This window comes from Danio aesculapii, chromosome 20, assembly GCF_903798145.1.
Source record: "Danio aesculapii chromosome 20, fDanAes4.1, whole genome shotgun sequence".
NCBI classification, from domain to species: Eukaryota; Metazoa; Chordata; class Actinopteri; order Cypriniformes; family Danionidae; genus Danio; species Danio aesculapii.
The window spans coordinates 40030404-40050218 of record NC_079454.1 but is presented as its reverse complement, the minus strand read 5'-3'; the positions used below and the strand labels follow the sequence as shown (position 1 = coordinate 40050218).

The following is a 19815-nucleotide window of genomic DNA, read 5'->3' as shown; positions in this document are numbered from 1 at the left end:
CTCTAGTTCAAATCCTTCTCCTCAACCCCCATTTTTTCCAGTGTAATCCCCTTCCCCTCCCCCAGCAGAGTGAGCCACATCAAATCCGCTTTATTTTAGTTTTTCTCTCAAATGCCATTTTATTTTTCCCTGAATTTAGTTTTTCGCTTTGCATTTTTGTATTCAGTTTTTAATTCAGTTTTCTTTAACTCCATTATAAAATATCCTTGTTAAGTTATAGGTAAAGAAAAAATGGATACAACTGTGTTTTAATATTATACATTAAAGCCCATATTTTACAAAAGCAGGATGTAAATTACAGTCTCTAGACATGCAGCATCCCATAGACTAATATTTAAACGGTTTATAAAATATAAATCACTATCTGAGAATATGGGCATGCCTATAAATATTATAGTTATAATATTTATAATATAATATTATAGTGTGTGGATGGATGATGGATGGATGTTTGATTAGGATGAATAGATGGGTAGGTGAATGGAAGGATGGACGGATTGACGAGTGTATGGATGGATGGATGGATGAGTGTGTGGATGGATGGATGGATGGATGGATGGATGGGTGTGTGGATGGATGATCGATGGATGGATGTATGGATGAATGGATGGATGTTTGGATGGATAGATGGATGGACGAGTGTGTGAATGGGAGGATGGATGGGTGTGTGGATGGATGATGGATGGATGTTTGATTAGGATGGATAGATTGGAGGGTGAGTTGATGAATGGATGGATGGAACATTAGATGGAAAGATCGATTAAATGATGGATGGAATGACAGAACAATGGATGGATGGATGGATGGATGGATGGATGTGGTTGATGGATGGATGGATGGATGGATGGGTGTGTGGATGGATGGATGAATGGATGGATGTTTGATTAAGATGAATGGATGGGTGTGTGGATGGATGAATGGATGGATGTTTGATTGAAATGAATGGATGGGTGTGTGGATGGATGAATGGATGGATGTTTGATTGAAATGAATGGATGGATGGACAAATGGATAGATGAAGGGATGGGTGTGTGGATTGATGGATGGATGTTTGATTAGGATGGACGAATGAATGAATGAATGATTGAATGGACGGATGGATGGATGGATGGATTAGTCTGTGAATGGGTGGATGGATGGATGTGTGGATGGATGGAAGGATGGATGGATGGATGTTTGATTAGGATGGATAGATGGTAGGTAAGTTGATGAATGATAGATGGAGCAATAGACGGAAAGATGGATTGAATCATGGATGGAATGACAGAACAATGGATGGATGGATGGATGGATGGATGGATGTTTGATTAGGATGGACGAATGAATGAATGAATGATTGAATGGACGGATGGATGGATGGATGGATTAGTCTGTGAATGGGTGGATGGATGGATGTGTGGATGGATGGAAGGATGGATGGATGGATGTTTGATTAGGATGGATAGATGGTAGGTAAGTTGATGAATGATAGATGGAGCAATAGACGGAAAGATGGATTGAATCATGGATGGAATGACAGAACAATGGATGGATGGATGGATGGATGGATGGATGGATGGATGGGTGGATGGATGGGTGAACGGATGGATGGATGGATTGATGGTGTGGGGATGGATGGGTGAACAAATGGATAGATGGATGGATAGACGGGTGTGTGGATGGATGGATGGATGTTTGATTAGGATTGATGATTGTGTGGATAGATAGATAGATTGATCGATATGATGCAAATGTCATGTTGTGTTGAATGTATGATGGTTTGTGTTGTGTGTGTTTCTGCTTGACATGTCTGTACACTTTAATCCCCTGTTGACACAAGCTCTTGTGCAGACAGAACTGAGATTAACAGAGAAACCGAGAGCCAATGAGTGCAGAGACAAAGCCAGACAGAGTGTGTGGATCACAGCGCGTCCCTTCCCCCTCACCACATCAGGGACATCCTGTGGATATGAATGACTGCAACACCAAGCAGACTGACTGCATTTTACATCATAGATGGACTCCTGAATGACCTTGGGGGATCCCAGAATCCATTGTGCCAAGATGGTGAATCAAGCTAAAGTACTGGAGATCTAAATATAAAGCTGTTTCTGAATTCTCCCCTCATATCCTTAAATCGGCCATTATTTGAGGACGCAGCCAATTGTAGTGGTGTCGGGAACCATAGTGGATGTTCTAAAATGAACTCGATTAATCTCACAATGCACCGCAATAATAAGTGTGCATGCACCCATACACACCCAATGGCAAGAGAATACCCATGATGCACTGTGAGAGTTTGTGCACTGAATTTATGCTCACGTTAGACCACAAGACGGCATCCACAGTGGAATCCTATCAGTGCAAGTTTGAAAATAAATGACTATTTAACTGTTAAATGAACGTTTGTATACATGACAGAAATCAGACAAAAAGAGTTAGATTACTAATAGACAGCTCATTAAGTGTCAAATGAGTAATCACAGGGTCTGTTCATTCTTTCAATACTAAAAGCACACATAAAAACGAACCAAAATAATTTAAAATATTATTAAGCTGTGTCCAAAACCCCATACTACTTGTGTAGGTTCTATATTTGAATCTTGAACTTACTTTGCGATAAAAGAAATGTACATTCTGTATATATGAAAGTATGGTTGAGTGTGGATGGAATTTGGATAAACTACATCCTCCATTTTGTCATAACCACATTATCACAGTTGCATCGCATCATTCTCATACAAAAATTCTCTGGCTTGTCCTCATGGGATAGTAAATTGGATGCACACTTCAGAAGTAGAAGGTCATCTGTGTGCTTCTCGTGTTTTTGAATACTATGAATTCAGACATGATAGATGGAGCTACTGTATATAGTAAAGTAGTATGCAATTTTGGACGCACCTTTAGTGTCTGTGCTCTTTAATTTAGCAAATTAGATCACGCACGGAGCTTTCCACTCCCATCCGCAATTTTGGAATTTAGTAAATATGCATATTTGGATTAAAAACAGGCAGATAAAAGTGGGTAAACATATTCAATACTACTACTACTACTACTACTACTACTACTACTACTAATAATAATAATAATAATAATAATAATAATAATAATAATAATAGTATTAATAATATTAATAATAATAACAAATTATAATAAAAATAACATTAACTATTATTATTATTATTATTATTGATAATATTATTATTATTATTGTTATTATCATTATTACTAATAAATGTTAGTAATCATATTAATAATAACAATGACAATAATATTAATAACAATAAGTGAATAATATGAATAATAAGAAAAACAGTAATTATTATTAGTAGTAGTAGTAAATGTTAGTGTTACAAAAAAAAAATAATAACAAATATTATCATTACTTTTATTATTGGTGGTAATAGTAGTAGTATAGATACTAGTAATAATAAATTATAATAATTGTTATGATAATAATAAAAATATTAATTATTATTATTATTATTATTATTGTGATTTTAGTGCACAGAAAAAACGTCAACAAACCTTCCATTTCTTCTGAAACAAGTTGCTTGTTACAAATATTGTCAGCACTGAAACCCTGTGGTGGAGCATTGAGTTTTGCTGATCATTTCAGCACCATTCCTTCATTTCAGCACCAGTCAATGGACAGCTCCCTCTGAGCTTCAGCACCCAGAGCTAAACACACTTCAGCTCTGACCACCTGCTGTATCAGCACACCTGACTACACTCCAGCTTTGATTGGGAAAACATGTAGAGCTTCTGAGAAAAAGAGTGAATTTTTGACACGAATGCCCTGCAGCGAGATGCATGCTTGCTTTATGTCCTCTAAACATCGAAGTGAGGAATGGTTATGTATACTGTGAGCAAGACCATTAAAGCAAATTCGCTTGATAAGAAATCGTTGTGACTGAACTGTGTGCTAAAGCAGAGAAATAGAGAAAGTTCTGGAGATCAAAGCCCAGGCCTGTCATGCTCTTCTGGAGGGAGAAAAAACTAGAGAGCTGTGGAGAACTTTTGCTTTCGCTCAACTAAACAGAATTATTTTACACAGTTTACTTCACAAAAACAACCATTTGGGGTCTGAACATTTGTTTTATGTACGAAAGACCCTCAAATGCTTATTTATTACAAGCTGCTGTTATTTGATGCTAAAATCTGGATATTTTTTTTTATGAATGGACAATTTAACAGCACGTTGACATTTATTCATTTAGCAGATGCCTTTATCCAATGCGAAATCCGCTCAAAAAATATATATTTTTGCCACTCGTTCAAACTAATTATTTAAAATAGGCTGAAGCACATTAGTTGAGTTTTTTGCGACTACTTAATTGTTTTATATTCAATCCATCTAAATATGTACACTGTAAACAAAGCAGGGTTCCCATTAATTCACTCATGTTTTCACAATAACACTGTAAAAATGCCTGCAGTTTTCACGGTAAAAGAATGTAAAAGAGTGAGGGTAAAAAAAAACTTAATTGTTTTAAAAATGAATGAATGAATGAATGAATGAATAATAGGCCAAAAGCTGGCACAGTCAATTATTGCATTTATAGGCAGAAACTTCCCAATGATTTTTGGATGTGCAAAGCTTGACAGCACTAGAAAATGTTTTTAAACTGAATTCAATTGAATTGAATATAATAAGTGGTATATTAGCCAGCTACTGTTTTCCTGCAACAAGACTGTAATCATTATAAGTAAAACCATTTAAGATGAATGGCATCTGGATGCCTGTAGATATCACACCAAAATAAAAAAACAAGACGGATGGAACAATAGATAGATAGCTAGATAGACAAACAGACAGGCAGGCAGACAGAGAGACAGACAGACAGGCAGACAGACAAACAGGCAGGCAGGCAGACGGATAAAAAGACAGGCAGGCAGGCAGGCAGGCAGGCAGGCAGGCAGGCAGACAGACAGAATGATAGATAGATAGATAGATAGATAGATAGATAGATAGATAGATAGATAGATAGATAGATAGATAGATAGATAGATAGATAGATAGATAGATAGATAGATAGATAGATAGATAGATAGATAGATAGATAGATAGATAGATAGATAGATAGATAGATAGATAGATAGATAGATAGATAGATAGATAGATAGATAGATAGATAGATAGATAGAAATAAAGACAGAATGTGAGAATTGTGCTCAGAGTATGTTCTTGCGCTTCCTGTAATTGCTCTCTTCTGGATAGAGATCTCTGCAGCTTTTCTTGTTAAGTCCTGCTTTCTTCCAGCTCGAGTGTCAATGTCCCAAGAGCCTCCTATCACACTGGCTTTACCCTGGCTTTAACTTGCCTCATTCTTTTTAATTCCTTCTTCAATTCTTGATATTTATCAAGCTTCCCATTCTTCTTTCGATCTGCCGCTGTTTGGCACTGGCACATCAAGCACCAATTCTGTTTTCCTCCAGTGTGCAGAATGATCACAGCTGCTGATTGCTCACTTTGTAACATCAATCATTTGGACCTGAATTGTGTCTGTCCTGCTGAATCTTGTCAAGTCAGTCAAGTCGTCTTTATTTCGATAGCGCTTTTACGATGTAGATTGTGTCAAAGCAGCTTAGCATAAGTTAAAGGAGAAAAATAAAATAAAAACATAAAATTTGAAAATGTTTAAAAATTAAATTAAATTAAATGTAAAAATAAAAAAGAATTTATTGTAATAAATTAAATAAATGTTTTAAAAAAAGATTTAAAAAAAATATTAAATTAAAAATAAAAACAAAATTTTAAATTAAATTAAAAAAGCTAAATTAAACAATTACAAAAATACAAAATACAAAATTAAACAAATAAAATAAAAAAATGACAATTAAATTAAATTAAATAAAAAAAAAACTTTAAAAAAATAAAATAAAAAATGTAGATTTATAATTGCTGCTTTTGAATATTTTTGTGGAAATCATAATACATTTTAGGATTCCTTAATGAATTGTAGGTTCAGAATAATAGCAATCATCAATGAAAATTCCTTAACATAAATGTACAGACTGTGGCATATCAGGCAGGCAACAGAGTTGAGGTGGTCAGATTATTTTTAGTAAATGTACTGACTTTTATTTATCGAATGTAAATCAAGCATATAGCCTTCTGCAAGTCATTGCATTTCCTGTTCAGTTGCCATCATGAAAAGCAAAGCTAGCTATAGTAGCCAGTACATAAAACCTGACTATATGGTGTATATACAGTGTTCAGCATAAAGAGAGTACACTGCCTCTGAAAGATTCTTGTCCATTTCTCAGTGATTAGGAGACTGATTTTTACTGAATAGTTGTATTAAATATTTATATTCATCGTGATATAGGAATGTGGTCAAATTTGATGAAAATTTAAATATTGTGTAATACATATTGTGTGTGTGTGTGTGTGTGTGTGTGTGTGTGCGTGTGTCAGTCATCTCGGCTTGGTAACCATGCAGGTAAAGTCAGTACAAACATAATTAATGATTCTCAAATTGTGTGTACAGTTTTATACATGGCTAAATCTTGAGTGAACTTCCAAGCTTAGAAATGGCCCTTGGATACCCATGGTTTTACCACAAAGTATAGGTTAGAGGTTTTGCAGCTGAGTGTGGATCAGACATACCAGTGCAGACCTCCTCATAGGTAGGGTTTGGGGTGAAACCGCCTGAATAGCCCACTTGAGTGGAATAAACCCCCTTTTGCCTCCAGAATTTCCTCTCCGCTCCCCAGAAACAACCCATACCTGAATTAAAAGATAGATATAACACAATTATAACGTCAGATATGATACAGATATTTGTATTATTTTCAGATATATCAAAGATAACGGTGGATTCAATAATCATTCATCCATATAACAAGCTCCAAGAAAGTAGCCAATATCAATTCTTGTTGTTGTTTTAAAAATGTCATGTACTTTAGAGAACATGTAATTTTGAGTATTTATGGACTCATTTCATGATTCATATAATATAATATAATATAATATAATATAATATAATATAATATAATATAATATAATATAATATAATATAATATAATATAATATAATATAATATAATAAGGCTGAGCTACAAAGGATCTGTCTGTTGCATCCTCCATTATATCCACATCCTTCACATTTTTCGAGGTGACACTTCAAGGAGCCTTTGAATAGGTATAGCCTTTGTTGTGCGGTGGTAACACAACTGGCCTTTGAAGGACGAAGCTCTAGTTCCCTAGTGCGTGTCTATTAGTTACCATGGTTACCTACTGTGTCCACCTGTTCCTTATCCATTTGCTCATTTGATCATGTTATATATACTCCCTGTTGAGTTCAATACATGTACTGACTTTCTTGTTGCAAAACTGTTACATTTTGTGTATTTTTCTTTGTTTAGCACTTTTTAAATTAATATAATGGCAGGTATTAAGATCCGTTTGTTCTTCAATCTTCACCTGCATGCGTATTAGACATTTTAATAACCCTGAATAAGATTCGACTTTTAGTAGATATGATAATAGTAACATATGTTTCTTGAACAGCATATTTGATTGTTTTCTGAAGAATCTTGTGGCATTGAAGACCTGTAAAATGTTCTGTAAATTCAGCTCTGTTGAAGCCCGCATGAACAGGATGCTGTGACAATTTTTTTTTCTCCCTATTGTGACGCAGTTTCTAGAGAAGCAGAATATTAAATAAGAAAACAGTGTGCGTTTCCTTAATGACATAAACAGATGAATTGTTGAGTAGTGTCTGTCTGCAGACTGCAAGACAGGGGCGTAACACGAAGGGTCTGTAGGGGCATAACTTGTAGTATGTTAGAGGCGTAACTTGAAGTTATAGAGACAGGTCAAAACTATGTTGTCGGCAAGATGGCGCTGTACATCAGTTATTAACGTCTACACCTACTCCACACCTAAACCCAATCACAGTTATTAACGTCTATATCTACCACAACCCTTAACCCAACCGTCACAGTTATTAACGTCTACACCTTCCCCAACCCTAAACCCAACCATCACAGTTAATAACATCTACACCTTCCCCAACCCTAAACCCAACCATCACAGTTAATAACATCCACACCTTCCCCAACCCTAAACCCAACCATCACAGTTGTTAACATCTACACTTTCTCCAACCCTAAACCCAACCATCACAGTTATTAACATCTACACTTTCCCCAACCCCAAACCTAACCATCAGTTATTAACGTCTACGCCTTCCCCAACCCTAAACCCAACCATCACAGTTATTAACGTCTACACCTTCCCCAACCCTAAACCCAACCATCACAGTTATTAAAGTCTATACTTTCCCCAACCCTAAACCCAACCATCACAGTTATTAACATCTACACTTTCCCCAACCCCAAACCTAACCATCAGTTATTAACGTCTACACCTTCCCCAACCCTAAACCCAACCATCACAGTTATTAACGTCTACACCTTTCCCAAAATTAAACCCAACCATCACAGTTATTAAAGTCTATACTTTCCCCAACCCTAAACCCAACCATCACAGTTATTAATGTCTACACCTTCCCCAACCCCAAACCCAACCATCACAGTTATTAACGTCTACACCTTCCCCAACCCTAAACCCAACCATCACAGTTATTAATGTCTACACCTTCCCCAACCCTAAACCCAACCATCACAGTTATTAACGTCTACACCTTCCCCAACCCTAAACCCAACCATCACAGTTATTAAAGTCTATACTTTCCCCAACCCTAAACCCAACCATCACAGTTATTAACATCTACACTTTCCCCAACCCCAAACCTAACCATCAGTTATTAACGTCTACACCTTCCCCAACCCTAAACCCAACCATCACAGTTATTAACGTCTACACCTTCCCCAAAATTAAACCCAACCATCACAGTTATTAACGTCTATACCAACCACAACCCTAAACCCAACCATCACAGTTATTAACATCTACACTTTCCCCAACCCCAAACCTAACCATCAGTTATTAATGTCTACACCTTTCCCAACCCTAAACCCAACCATCACAGTTATTAACGTCTACACCTTTCCCAAAATTAAACCCAACCATCACAGTTATTAAAGTCTATACTTTCCCCAACCCTAAACCCAACCATCACAGTTATTAATGTCTACAACTTCCCCAACCCCAAACCCAACCATCACAGTTATTAACGTCTACACCTTCCCCAACCCTAAACCCAACCATCACAGTTATTAAAGTCTATACTTTCCCAACCCTAAACCCAACCATCACAGTTATTAACGTCTACACCTTCCCCAACCCTAAACCCAACCATCACAGTTATTAATGTCTACACCTTCCCCAACTCTAAACCCAACCATCACAGTTATTAACGTCTACACCTTCCCCAACCCTAAACCCAACCATCACAGTTATTAACATCTACACCTTCCCCAACCCTAAACCCAACCATCACAGTTATTAACATCTACACCTTCCCCAACCCTAAACCCAACCATCACAGTTATTAACGTCTACACCTTCCCCAACCCTAAACCCAACATCACAGTTATTAATGTCTACACCTTCCCCAACCATCACCACCACCAGGCTTTCATACTTGACGCACTCGCCATTGTACTGTTTTTTGCAACCACAGGGGGTGACACCAAGTAGGCTAACTGTCATGACAAAATGGAAGTCAGTGAGTGGAGTTGCTAAATGAATGAATGTAATAATAAATCAAATGAATAGGTTGTGGATAAATTTGGAGAAAACTCATGAAAACATTTGTAAAACGTTCTCTGGAAAGTATTTCCGCCATCTTGCCAACAATCTCGTTGTGACATTTCGTATAGTTCAACGGGATTTCGATAACTGCAAGTTACGCGTCTAGCTTACTTCACGTTACGCGCCTTCATCTTACGCCCCCCACTTTCAGTTCGCAGACAGATACACTTGCAATTGTTCACCACAAAACTAGCAATGCGAGCTAACAATATTAAAATATATTAAATTAGAAAACTTGAAAATACTGCATTAATGTATATTTGATCAAATAAATGCAGTCTAGATTTCTTTCAAAAACATTAGCCAAAAATATTCCCACCCCAAACATGTTTATTTGTCTTTTCCTCACCAAATTCTCCTTTGCTGTGTGTTTTCGTGCATTCTGCTGGGACTGATCTTCCTCTACTGCTGTTAAATCAACCCCTAAAATTCAAAGCTCTGTATTTTAGCTATGAATTTACAATCCCAATAAAACGAAAGGCTCCTCCATCACGCATTTACTCAGGGCCAATAAAAACATATCAACCACCATAAAACTAACACCCGCTCTAAGCATTTATTATCAAATAATACGTTCCCCTCTATAACAGTAAAAATAAATTAGAGGGTAACTAGTATAGCGTTATCCACCAACATCTCGTGGGTGTAAAATAATTCAATTGCTTTAAAAAAAAATAGGTGCACGACTGTCATCTTGACCGGATTTCTCTGATTTACAAGCGGCTGGTGCAGAAATGAGCATAAGGCTTGATGGAGAATCTAGAATCTGGAGCTCAATTACGGTGGCCCCAGAGGGACATCCTTTCAAAAGCAAGGATATATAGGATGATGCTTTTGCAAGAGCAATGTTAAGGCTCTGGAAATATAAAAAAGGGAAATATGCTCAATTTTCATGGAGTCAAAGGTAAGAGTTAATCTTCATCAATCTATTCTAAGTAAATAAATGTCATGTGCATTTATTAAATACAAATTAATACACTTTCAGTCCATTGTGGCATATTCTGTGTATCTTTTTATTTTCAATGTCTTATCTGTCTCTTAGGGCTCTATTTTAACGATCTAGTCGCAGAGTCTCAAGCGCATGGTGCAAAAGCATTAACGGCGTGTCCAAATCTACTTTCGCTATTTTAAGAATAGAAAAATACAGGGTTGTGCTTATTCTCTTAATGAGTCATGGGTGTGTTTTAAATATAACGTGCATTAAATCAATCAGTCTCATCTCACATTCCCTTTAAAAGTCAGTTGCGTCGCACCATGGTGCATTTGCTATTTACTTTGTAAGTGGAAAACTGAACAATTCACTAGTAAGAAAACAGTTAAAGATAAAGAATGATCCTCCTCCATTAGGCTTCCTTACAATTCTCTTTACTTTACTTTTACTCTTTACTTTACTCCTTTACCTGCGTGGATAAGGAAACGGTGATGTACGCACTCAACTAAAGACATCCACTAGCCTACATACTTCTTTTTCCTTTGTTAAGTGCAAATATTTGTTTTAAAACAATTTGAAATTCAGTTCTAATTTCAAGCAAACAAATAAATAAACAATAATAACGAAGTGTGTACAGTGGCCGAGAGAGCTTAACACGCAGCAATTTAAGAAAACGCATGCAATTACAAAAACACCAGCAAATTAAGAAACGATCTTCATCAGTTTAACAGCACACGTGTTGCAAATTCTCACAACACAAACAACTGAAAATTGTGCAGCATTTTGTCACAACACATATCCACGTAATGTTTCAAGGGGACCCAAAAACATGACGGACCCTGCTGAGATATGGATGTGTTATTATGCCATGACTGTTGCTCAGTGAATTTTTGAGTTTTTTGATTATTTTAATATCCTTATTACACGATTCCATTGTCGTTTGTAAACTATTAGCCTAAATAAACTGATGATTAAATGTGAAATATTGTTTTAATTGAATGCATCGCGTTTAATAAATACTGTGCATTTCTTCAGTTGTTTGCGTTGTGACAAAATGCAGCACATTTCTTCAGTTGTTTGCGTTGTGACAAAATGCAGCGCATTTCTTCAGTTGTTTGTGTCGTGACAAAATGCAGCGCATTTCTTCAGTTGCTTGTGTTGTGACAAAATGCAGCGCGTGTTTCAGTTGTTTGCATTGTTATTTGGTTTTTGTATTTATGTAGAAAATAATAATTTTTGTAACATTTTAATCCAATAATTATCTTCATATGTAAAGATATTTGTGTATTGCTATACATCCTGTGTGTATTAAGCAATGTGTAAGTGTTTGGATCTGCATAGGCTCATAACTAACGCACTTTGCGCTGTACTTTAGACCAGCTTTCAGTTGGTCAATGGCGCGGTCTATTTCAGTTTATCAAAATAGCAACGCGCCAACTATGCGCACACCTCCTTTATAGACCAGCACACGCATAAGTCCACAAAGTGGCACAAATGGATTTGCTATTTAAACAACGTGAAGCAAAACATGAAAATTAGGGTTGCACTGGTCTGAAAATAGCAACAAATCGCACCATACATATCTTGTGCCTTATTGCGCCGGGTGTATGATAGGGCCCTTCGTGTAAGATATCTATAAAATAAGTTTGCATGGATATATGAAACAGAGTGAAAATCTTCTTTTGGTGCAGTAACCTTTGCATTTTTTAATTAAAATGGCACTTGAACAATGCATTGAAAAGACAAATGACACTTTTTTTTAAAACAAATGATGCCTTGCTGAAGGAAAAAAACTGCAATACTTTCAAGGAGTCAAAGGTAAGAGTTACCCTTCATCGATCTCAGCGGGAGGTTTGTGATTTGAAACGCTGCATACATGCTCTGAATGTTATTGTATTTGTATACAAGGCCCTGTGATCAAACAGCCTTTTAAATCCTGTCTGCCATGATGAATTACACAGTTTGAGGCCTAAAGAAAGCAAAAAAGGAGGCTGAACAAATACATTTATTAAAGAGATCCTAATCAGCGGTCTGAAATTAATCGGCACGCTCCTCCTCCTTATTTTCCTTGTCCTTTTGCAGTTTTGATTTTGCACTCTTTTTTGAGGGGGGTGCATAAGGGGAACTAATTACCTTCCACTGCTGGTCGTCTCTACCCCCTCACACACACACACACACACACACACACAGACAGACAGACACACTACTCCCAGCACGTATCACTTACCGAATAAGACCATCTGCAATCCCTCTGGGAACGGTGGCACTGTCCTGTTACCATTCACGTCGTGCTTAGCTGCAGGACACAAGGGAAACAATGGACAGAATGCCCTTATAAATCAACACAATGTCAACAGGATTTCATAACGTGCTCTTTCAGACGCTACGAACTAAACCCCCATGAGGATTTGAAGGCTCTCATTAAGCTCAGCCCTCAAGTTTTGGGGTTTATTCCTTCATCTTTCCCTTTAAGAGACACGAAAAAGGATGTATGGAAGGTTAAGAGAGTCGTTTTGTCAAGGAAGGTCGAATGATGGCGGATTCATTTCTGCGTGTTGTGGATTTATTCGTATGGGGGGAGGAAGGGAGGGGGAAACGACACCTGGTTGGATTAATGTATGTCAATGCGACGTTTTAACATGTGACAGGGATACAGATGGGCCGAGGCAAGGGGAAAGTGTTCAGCGGATTAGGATAAATGGAGGTTACCGAGTTCAACATCTGGGCGCAGCCATGCCGGAGCTCGCACATGCACGTACTGTACGAGTATGTTGCCATGGCAGCAGGGCATGCCAATACAGCCAGACGGATGGCAGAGATATATGCCATGCAGCAGTTCACTGTAACTCACTCACCGACACACTGAACCACATATCATGCTCTGCAGAATCCCTTTACATTACATTTAGTTATTAGGCAGACACTTTTGTCCAAAGCGACTTACAATTGAGGAGACATTCAGCAAATCAACATGAAGCAGCAGTACACACAGGAAGTGCTAATTATACAGAGGAACTTTTTGTTTTTAAGCCAATGATAAACTTCCAGTGAAAGGTTTATGTGACTATTTTCACTTTCATAAGGTTTCTTTTACAGCATGGATGTTGTAATGTAATTAAGATACAATCAGTTTAATAGACTTAAGCATTTATTTAGTTAAGCGTAAAACTAGATGAAAGACCGGGTAAACGCTAGAGCCGTCAGTAACATCAGGCTAGTTCACAAACTCCACTGAAAATACTGGGCTCAAATAAATGTACATATTTTAAAGACATGGCGAGGGGAAATGGAACTTAATGCTTCTTGTCTGATCGGATAGCCACTTTATATTGTATATCTATCAGGCAGTGAAGATTTTTAAAGAAATCAGATATTAAACATGGTGATTTTGTAAGAGAGCGCCAGTTCATAGGAAGCACTTGGGCTGGCTGACTGAAAATTAAGTCCTGTGCATATAAATACTAGTGTAAGGGAGTGCTTTTTGCTTTTTAAGAGGGAAGTGAAAAGTGTTTCTACCGTTGGTTTGTCAAGCCCACTCACCTGTGTGAAGCACAAATGCAATTTATGATAAATTATAAATAAAATTACAATTTTAAAAAATAAATATCTTCCTTAAGCATTATTTAACAAATTTTTAAAAATTGCATCCAATTGTCCAATTCATTTTGCTAAATAAATAGATAATTAAAGTGTTCCATCCATTATTGGTTCTTTTCTCTGTAACATAAATTGACTCTGTAACAAAAATGTAAAAAAAATAAATTAAAAATTAGATGCTTATCCCTTTGATAATTTTCCCCAAAATACCTACAAAACAATTCTTATGTCCATTTTTGTTACCTAAACAATGTTCAGTCCATTTATAGTTTGTTAACAAAATATTCCATCTCCAGGTTGGAGGAAAGTCCTTACCCCAGATGGAGGAGTTCAAGTATCTTGGGGTTTTTTCACGAGTGAGGGAAGGATGGAACGTAAGATTGACAGGTGGATTGGTGCAGCAGTAATGCGGTCGATGTACCGGTCAGTTGTGGTAAAGAAGGAACTGAGCCGAAAGGCAAAGCTCTCAATTTACCGGTCAATCTACGTTCCTACTCTCACCTGTGGTCATGAGCTTTGGGTCATGACCGAAAGCACAAGATCTCGGATACAAGCGGCCGAAATAAGTTTCCTTCACAGGGTGGCAGGGTGCACCCTTATAGATAAGGTGACGAGCTCTGGCACCCGGGAGGAGTGCTCCGCCACATCAAGAGAAGTCAGCTGAGGTGGCTCGGGCATCTGTTTCGGATGCCACCTGGATGCCTACCTAGGGAGGTGTTCCAGGTATGTCCCACCGGGAGGAGGCCTCAGGGAAGACCCAGGACACGCTGAAGGGACTATGTCTCTCGGATGGCCTGGGAACACCTCAGGATCCCCCTGGGGGAGCTGAAGGAAGTGTCTGGGGAGAGGGAAGTCTGTGGTTGTTTTCTAAGACTGCTGCCCCTGTGACCCAGCCCTGTGACCAGCGGTTGAAAATGAATGAATGGATGAATAACTTAATATTCACTGACTTAAATAAACTGAAATAACTACAGCTAACAACTGTTCAGCCTATTGATTCTTTTTCATTCATTCATTCATTCATTCATTTTCCTTTGGCTTAGTCCCTTTATTAATCAGAGGTCGTGCCATAGTTCGGAATGAACCACCAACTTATCCATCATATGTTTTACGCAGCGGATGCCTTTCCAGTCGCAACCCAGTACTGGGAAACACCCACACACCTGCACTCACACACATACACTATGACCAATTTAGCTTACTCAATTCTCCCATAGCGCATGTCTTTGAACTGTGGGGGAAAATAATGTTGTCCTTAGACGCTGACTAGACATTGAATTTCGGTCACCTGACGTCATGACCTAACCTAATATTAACATCTTATGGCGTTGTGTGCCTGCTAAGCAATAAAGAAATGCACTACAGAATGTTACGTTTACACACATCCACAAATTACATGTAAATGCATCAGCTTTTTACAGCGTAATACTCAGTACTCATTACTCTTGAGTACTTTTGAAACATATACTTTTAACTCATACTTTGAGTAATATTTACATCAGATACTTGCTGTATACGGATACTCGCACTACATTTTTAGGCAAGTAATGGTACTACTCAAGTATGATTTTTCAGTACTCTTTCCACCACTGCCTAAACACAACCATAACTGTAAATTACTCCCAAAATCAGAATAATAGTTGGATAACCATCATGCAGAAGTGTATAAACTCAACTGTAACATAAACTGTAAACGTATCCCTTAATTCTGATAGGCTGATATGAATGTTGCTCCAGGATCAACATAAATGTTAATCCAGAAACAGGTCCTACTTGGTGAAATCAGGTTGGCGTTCCATTAACTCTTTTTGTTCACTAAACAACAAATAGTTCAGTCCATTGACAATTTTTGACTTACTAACTACCGATAGGTTTACTTCACTGACCTTTTCAGTTTAACTAACCACCAAGTAAATATGTTTAGTCTCCTGACATGTTTAATTTTGCTAATTAACTGTCTATTTTTATTTATTTATTTATTTTATTTTTGTTAAATAACTGTTCAGTTCACTGACTCTGTTTTAGTTATCTATCTTACTAAGTGTCTAAACCATTAATTCTGTTTAAATGAACAATAAATAAATAAATAAAATTACAATAAAAATGTAAATAAATAAAGATATTAATGTCAAGTGCATTTTTTAAACAAATGAATACACTTTCAGTCCATTGTGGTATATCCTGTGTATCTTTTTATTTAATTGTCTTATCCCTCTCTTAGTGTAAGATATCTATAAAATATATTTGCATCCAGATTCAGTGGTGTGCTTGTCAAAGGGCTTCCTGAAATGTGTCTGTGTTAAATAATGCTAAAAGAAATTAAATGGTGGTGAAACAGAGTGAAAATCTTCTTTTGGCACAGTAAACCTTTCCATTTTTGAATTAAAATGGCACTCGAACAATGCATTGAAAAGACAGGCTTTCTGTGGAGGCCACTGCTCTAATCTAATCTGTGTAAGTGGACTGAAGAGAAGCATTAGAACAGACTTCATTAAATCACTTTTACATTCAGACCGTCGGCGCTGATCTGTTTCAACCACTCAACACTCTCTTACAGCATACAGTACATTGAGGAAAAATTACACAGTCTCTTAATTCAATATCAATCAGTAAAATAAGACAGAATACTTGCTGTACAGTAATTGTAAAAACAATCAGTACAGTGAAGAAAGCTGTCTATGAAAAGTCTCTTATTTTCTCGTGCAGGTTTGGACCTATAACTTTATTTCTTACACAATTATCAAATATATATATATATATATATATATATATATATATATATATATATATATATATATATATATATATATATATATATATATATATATATATATATATTTACAGAGCTCAACATATACAAGTACACCCCTTACCAATCTCTCTTTTAAATTCATATTTTTAATAGGAAGCTATACAATATTATATTTGTGCATATACATTAGATTAGTCAGTACTGAAGCCAAATCTGGAGCTTATCTAACAAAATAACTTACGATGACGGTCCAAAAACTAGTACACCCAAATTTATATGTTATAGAAAAATATTAAATACAAATTTTAAAACAAGGAAAAATCAAGAAGCAAAAAAAAAAGAAAAATTTTGTTGAAATTTTTTTTGCAATATTTTGCTTGAATTAATTGTATTACCTTTCAATTTCTAAATTTTATTTTTACTGTTTTGAGCCTGTAACTTTATTTCTCACAAAAATACACATATTTATATATTTTTTTAAGTTTTTTGTTTTAAGTTTTAAAATATTTTATTTTTTTAAATATCTGGCAACTAATATCAGTAGTATATTCAGTAGTATAACTTTAGTTCAGTAGTACATATATATCAGTAGTTTTATATTCAGCTAAATTTAAATGACACCATTTAACCCAGTGGTTGGGTTTATCCATCTTTAGCCTAATTTTAGTACTTATTAGTATTTAGTGCTTAATTCTGATTTACAATCATGAAAAATAAAATAATTGGTATTTTCTCACCAGTTGTCATTTTCTGGAGAAAAAAAAATGTCATTTTTATTTCTTTATTTTTATATACATTTGAAGTGGAATAAACTGGTTTGAACAGATAAACTAATTTACAGAAAATGAACCAGTGTTATTGGTGCGATGTTAATTTTTGTCAGTATATTTTTAACTAGTTTCATTTTAATTCATTTTAGTTCCAGTTTTAGCAATAAAACAAAACTAAATAAAACAATTCATCTTGTCTCCTAAGTCTCAGAAAACTCCAAATCATAACCCATGTTTCCACAGTAAACTATAAAAGCAGAAAATATCATGCACTACAATAAATGTTCTAAAAAGAACTACAATATTTTGCTATTCGATGACTTCACTTCACTGTAAAAAGCGATTAGTTGACTTTACTTTAAAAAGTGAGTAAACCCATTGTAAGTGGAAACTGTTAAATTGACTTCATTTTTATAATTTTGTACATATTTCATTTACTTAATTTTAAGGCAATGGGTTTACTCGCTGTTATAAGAAATCATTTTATTTAACCTTCTGTAACATTTTCATTGAAAATGTAAAAACAATTTCTTAAAAAAATGTAACATTTAAAAAAATTTATGTTTGAAAATATTCATTAATTTATTCATTCTCCTTTGGCTTAGTCCCTCATTTATCAGGGGTCACCAGAGCAGAATATACCACCAGCTATTACGGCATGCACACACTCATACACTACTGCCAATTTAGTTAATCCAATTTACCTATAGCGCATGTCTTTGGACTGTGGGGGGAACCAGAGTACCCGAAGGAAACCCAACACGGAGGGAACATGCAAACACACAGAAATGCCAATTGGCCCAGGGCTCAAACCAACGACCTTCTTACTGTGAGGCGAGCCACCGGGCCACCTGTATGAAAATATTGTCGGTCCAAATAGTAGTAAAAGAGGGAAAAAAACACAGCTTCCAATTCATTCATCATAAAATAAACATGTCACCCAAATTGTATTACAGAATTACAGCTCTTCTTGCATGTGTGTTATAAAACATCTGCAAACTATGCACAACACACACACACTTGTATATGTGATTTGTGAGAACTCTTCATTGGCGTATTCTCCAAAAAACACTTATTTTACATAGCCTTACCCTACCCTTACGCCTAAACCCAACCCTTACATTGAATACACACATTTTGAATGCCAAAAGGCCCACTTAATATGTTTTTTAGGTCTTTTAAATTATGAGGAAACCAGGTTTGTCCTCATAAACCACCTTCATACATATTCGTCATACCCTACCCTTGTAAGTAGACAATTCTGTCCTTGTAAACCACATAAACCAGAACACACACACTCCAGTCTTCCACAAACAGTTAAATATCAGCCCCATATGTTCCCTGCTCTGCAGTGCGCGCACACACACACACACACACACACACACACACACACACAAAGAGGAATAGTGTTATTGATCTGCAGTGCGTCATTCTGAAGAGTAGTTTGCAAAAGCCTTTACAATAAGGACTGGCACGAGTCTTTTGCCTTTCAGAGTGAAAGAAGTGACCAGGCCACGAGCCACACTGAGCTCCAGAGCTTTCTATTAGCCTCTCACCACCATTCATCTCTCTAATGGCCAGCTATAGAGTACAGACCTCTCTGGGTGAACTCAGAAAATCAGACTTACAGGCAGAAAAAAGAATCATGCATATGAACTTACTTGACCTTAGCAGACATATGTAGTTGCAAGGGTTTTTAGAAATCATTTATATTCAGACTGACTAACTGATTATGAAGCATTTGGACATGTTTGATTCAATGGACTCATTCGTGTAAACAAGAATATTGGCAAATATCACAGCAAACATTACCAAAAGAAAAATAACAATACATATCCTCTAATAATAAATATACATATAATACATATACTTTTTAAAAATGCAATGCAAGTTACTTTTTTTAGTTAATTCGCTTTTAAAAAAAAATTGCTGGACTAAAATGATTGTAGTCATGTGGAATCCCACACGCAATGAGAGAATGCAGGAACAAGTAGAAAGGAAGTCGGCAAATATTTAAAATTAATGAAAAATGCCATATTTTCTTTATTTTGAGTCCATTG

The 19815-nt window shown here is 36.2% G+C and overlaps 1 protein-coding gene across 1 annotated transcript in view; it reads right to left on the bottom strand.

Moving 5' to 3' along the window:
* msraa (methionine sulfoxide reductase Aa) overlaps positions 1–19815 on the bottom strand; it is a 152618-nt gene that overhangs the window by 62409 nt on the left and 70394 nt on the right. Inside the window, exons 2-3 of the mRNA XM_056445530.1 lie at positions 12864–12932; positions 6593–6712 (exon numbers count right to left, since the gene is read on the bottom strand). Of these exons, the coding sequence (XP_056301505.1) occupies positions 6593–6712; positions 12864–12932 (189 nt within the window). The remainder of the gene's footprint in view (positions 1–6592; positions 6713–12863; positions 12933–19815) is intronic.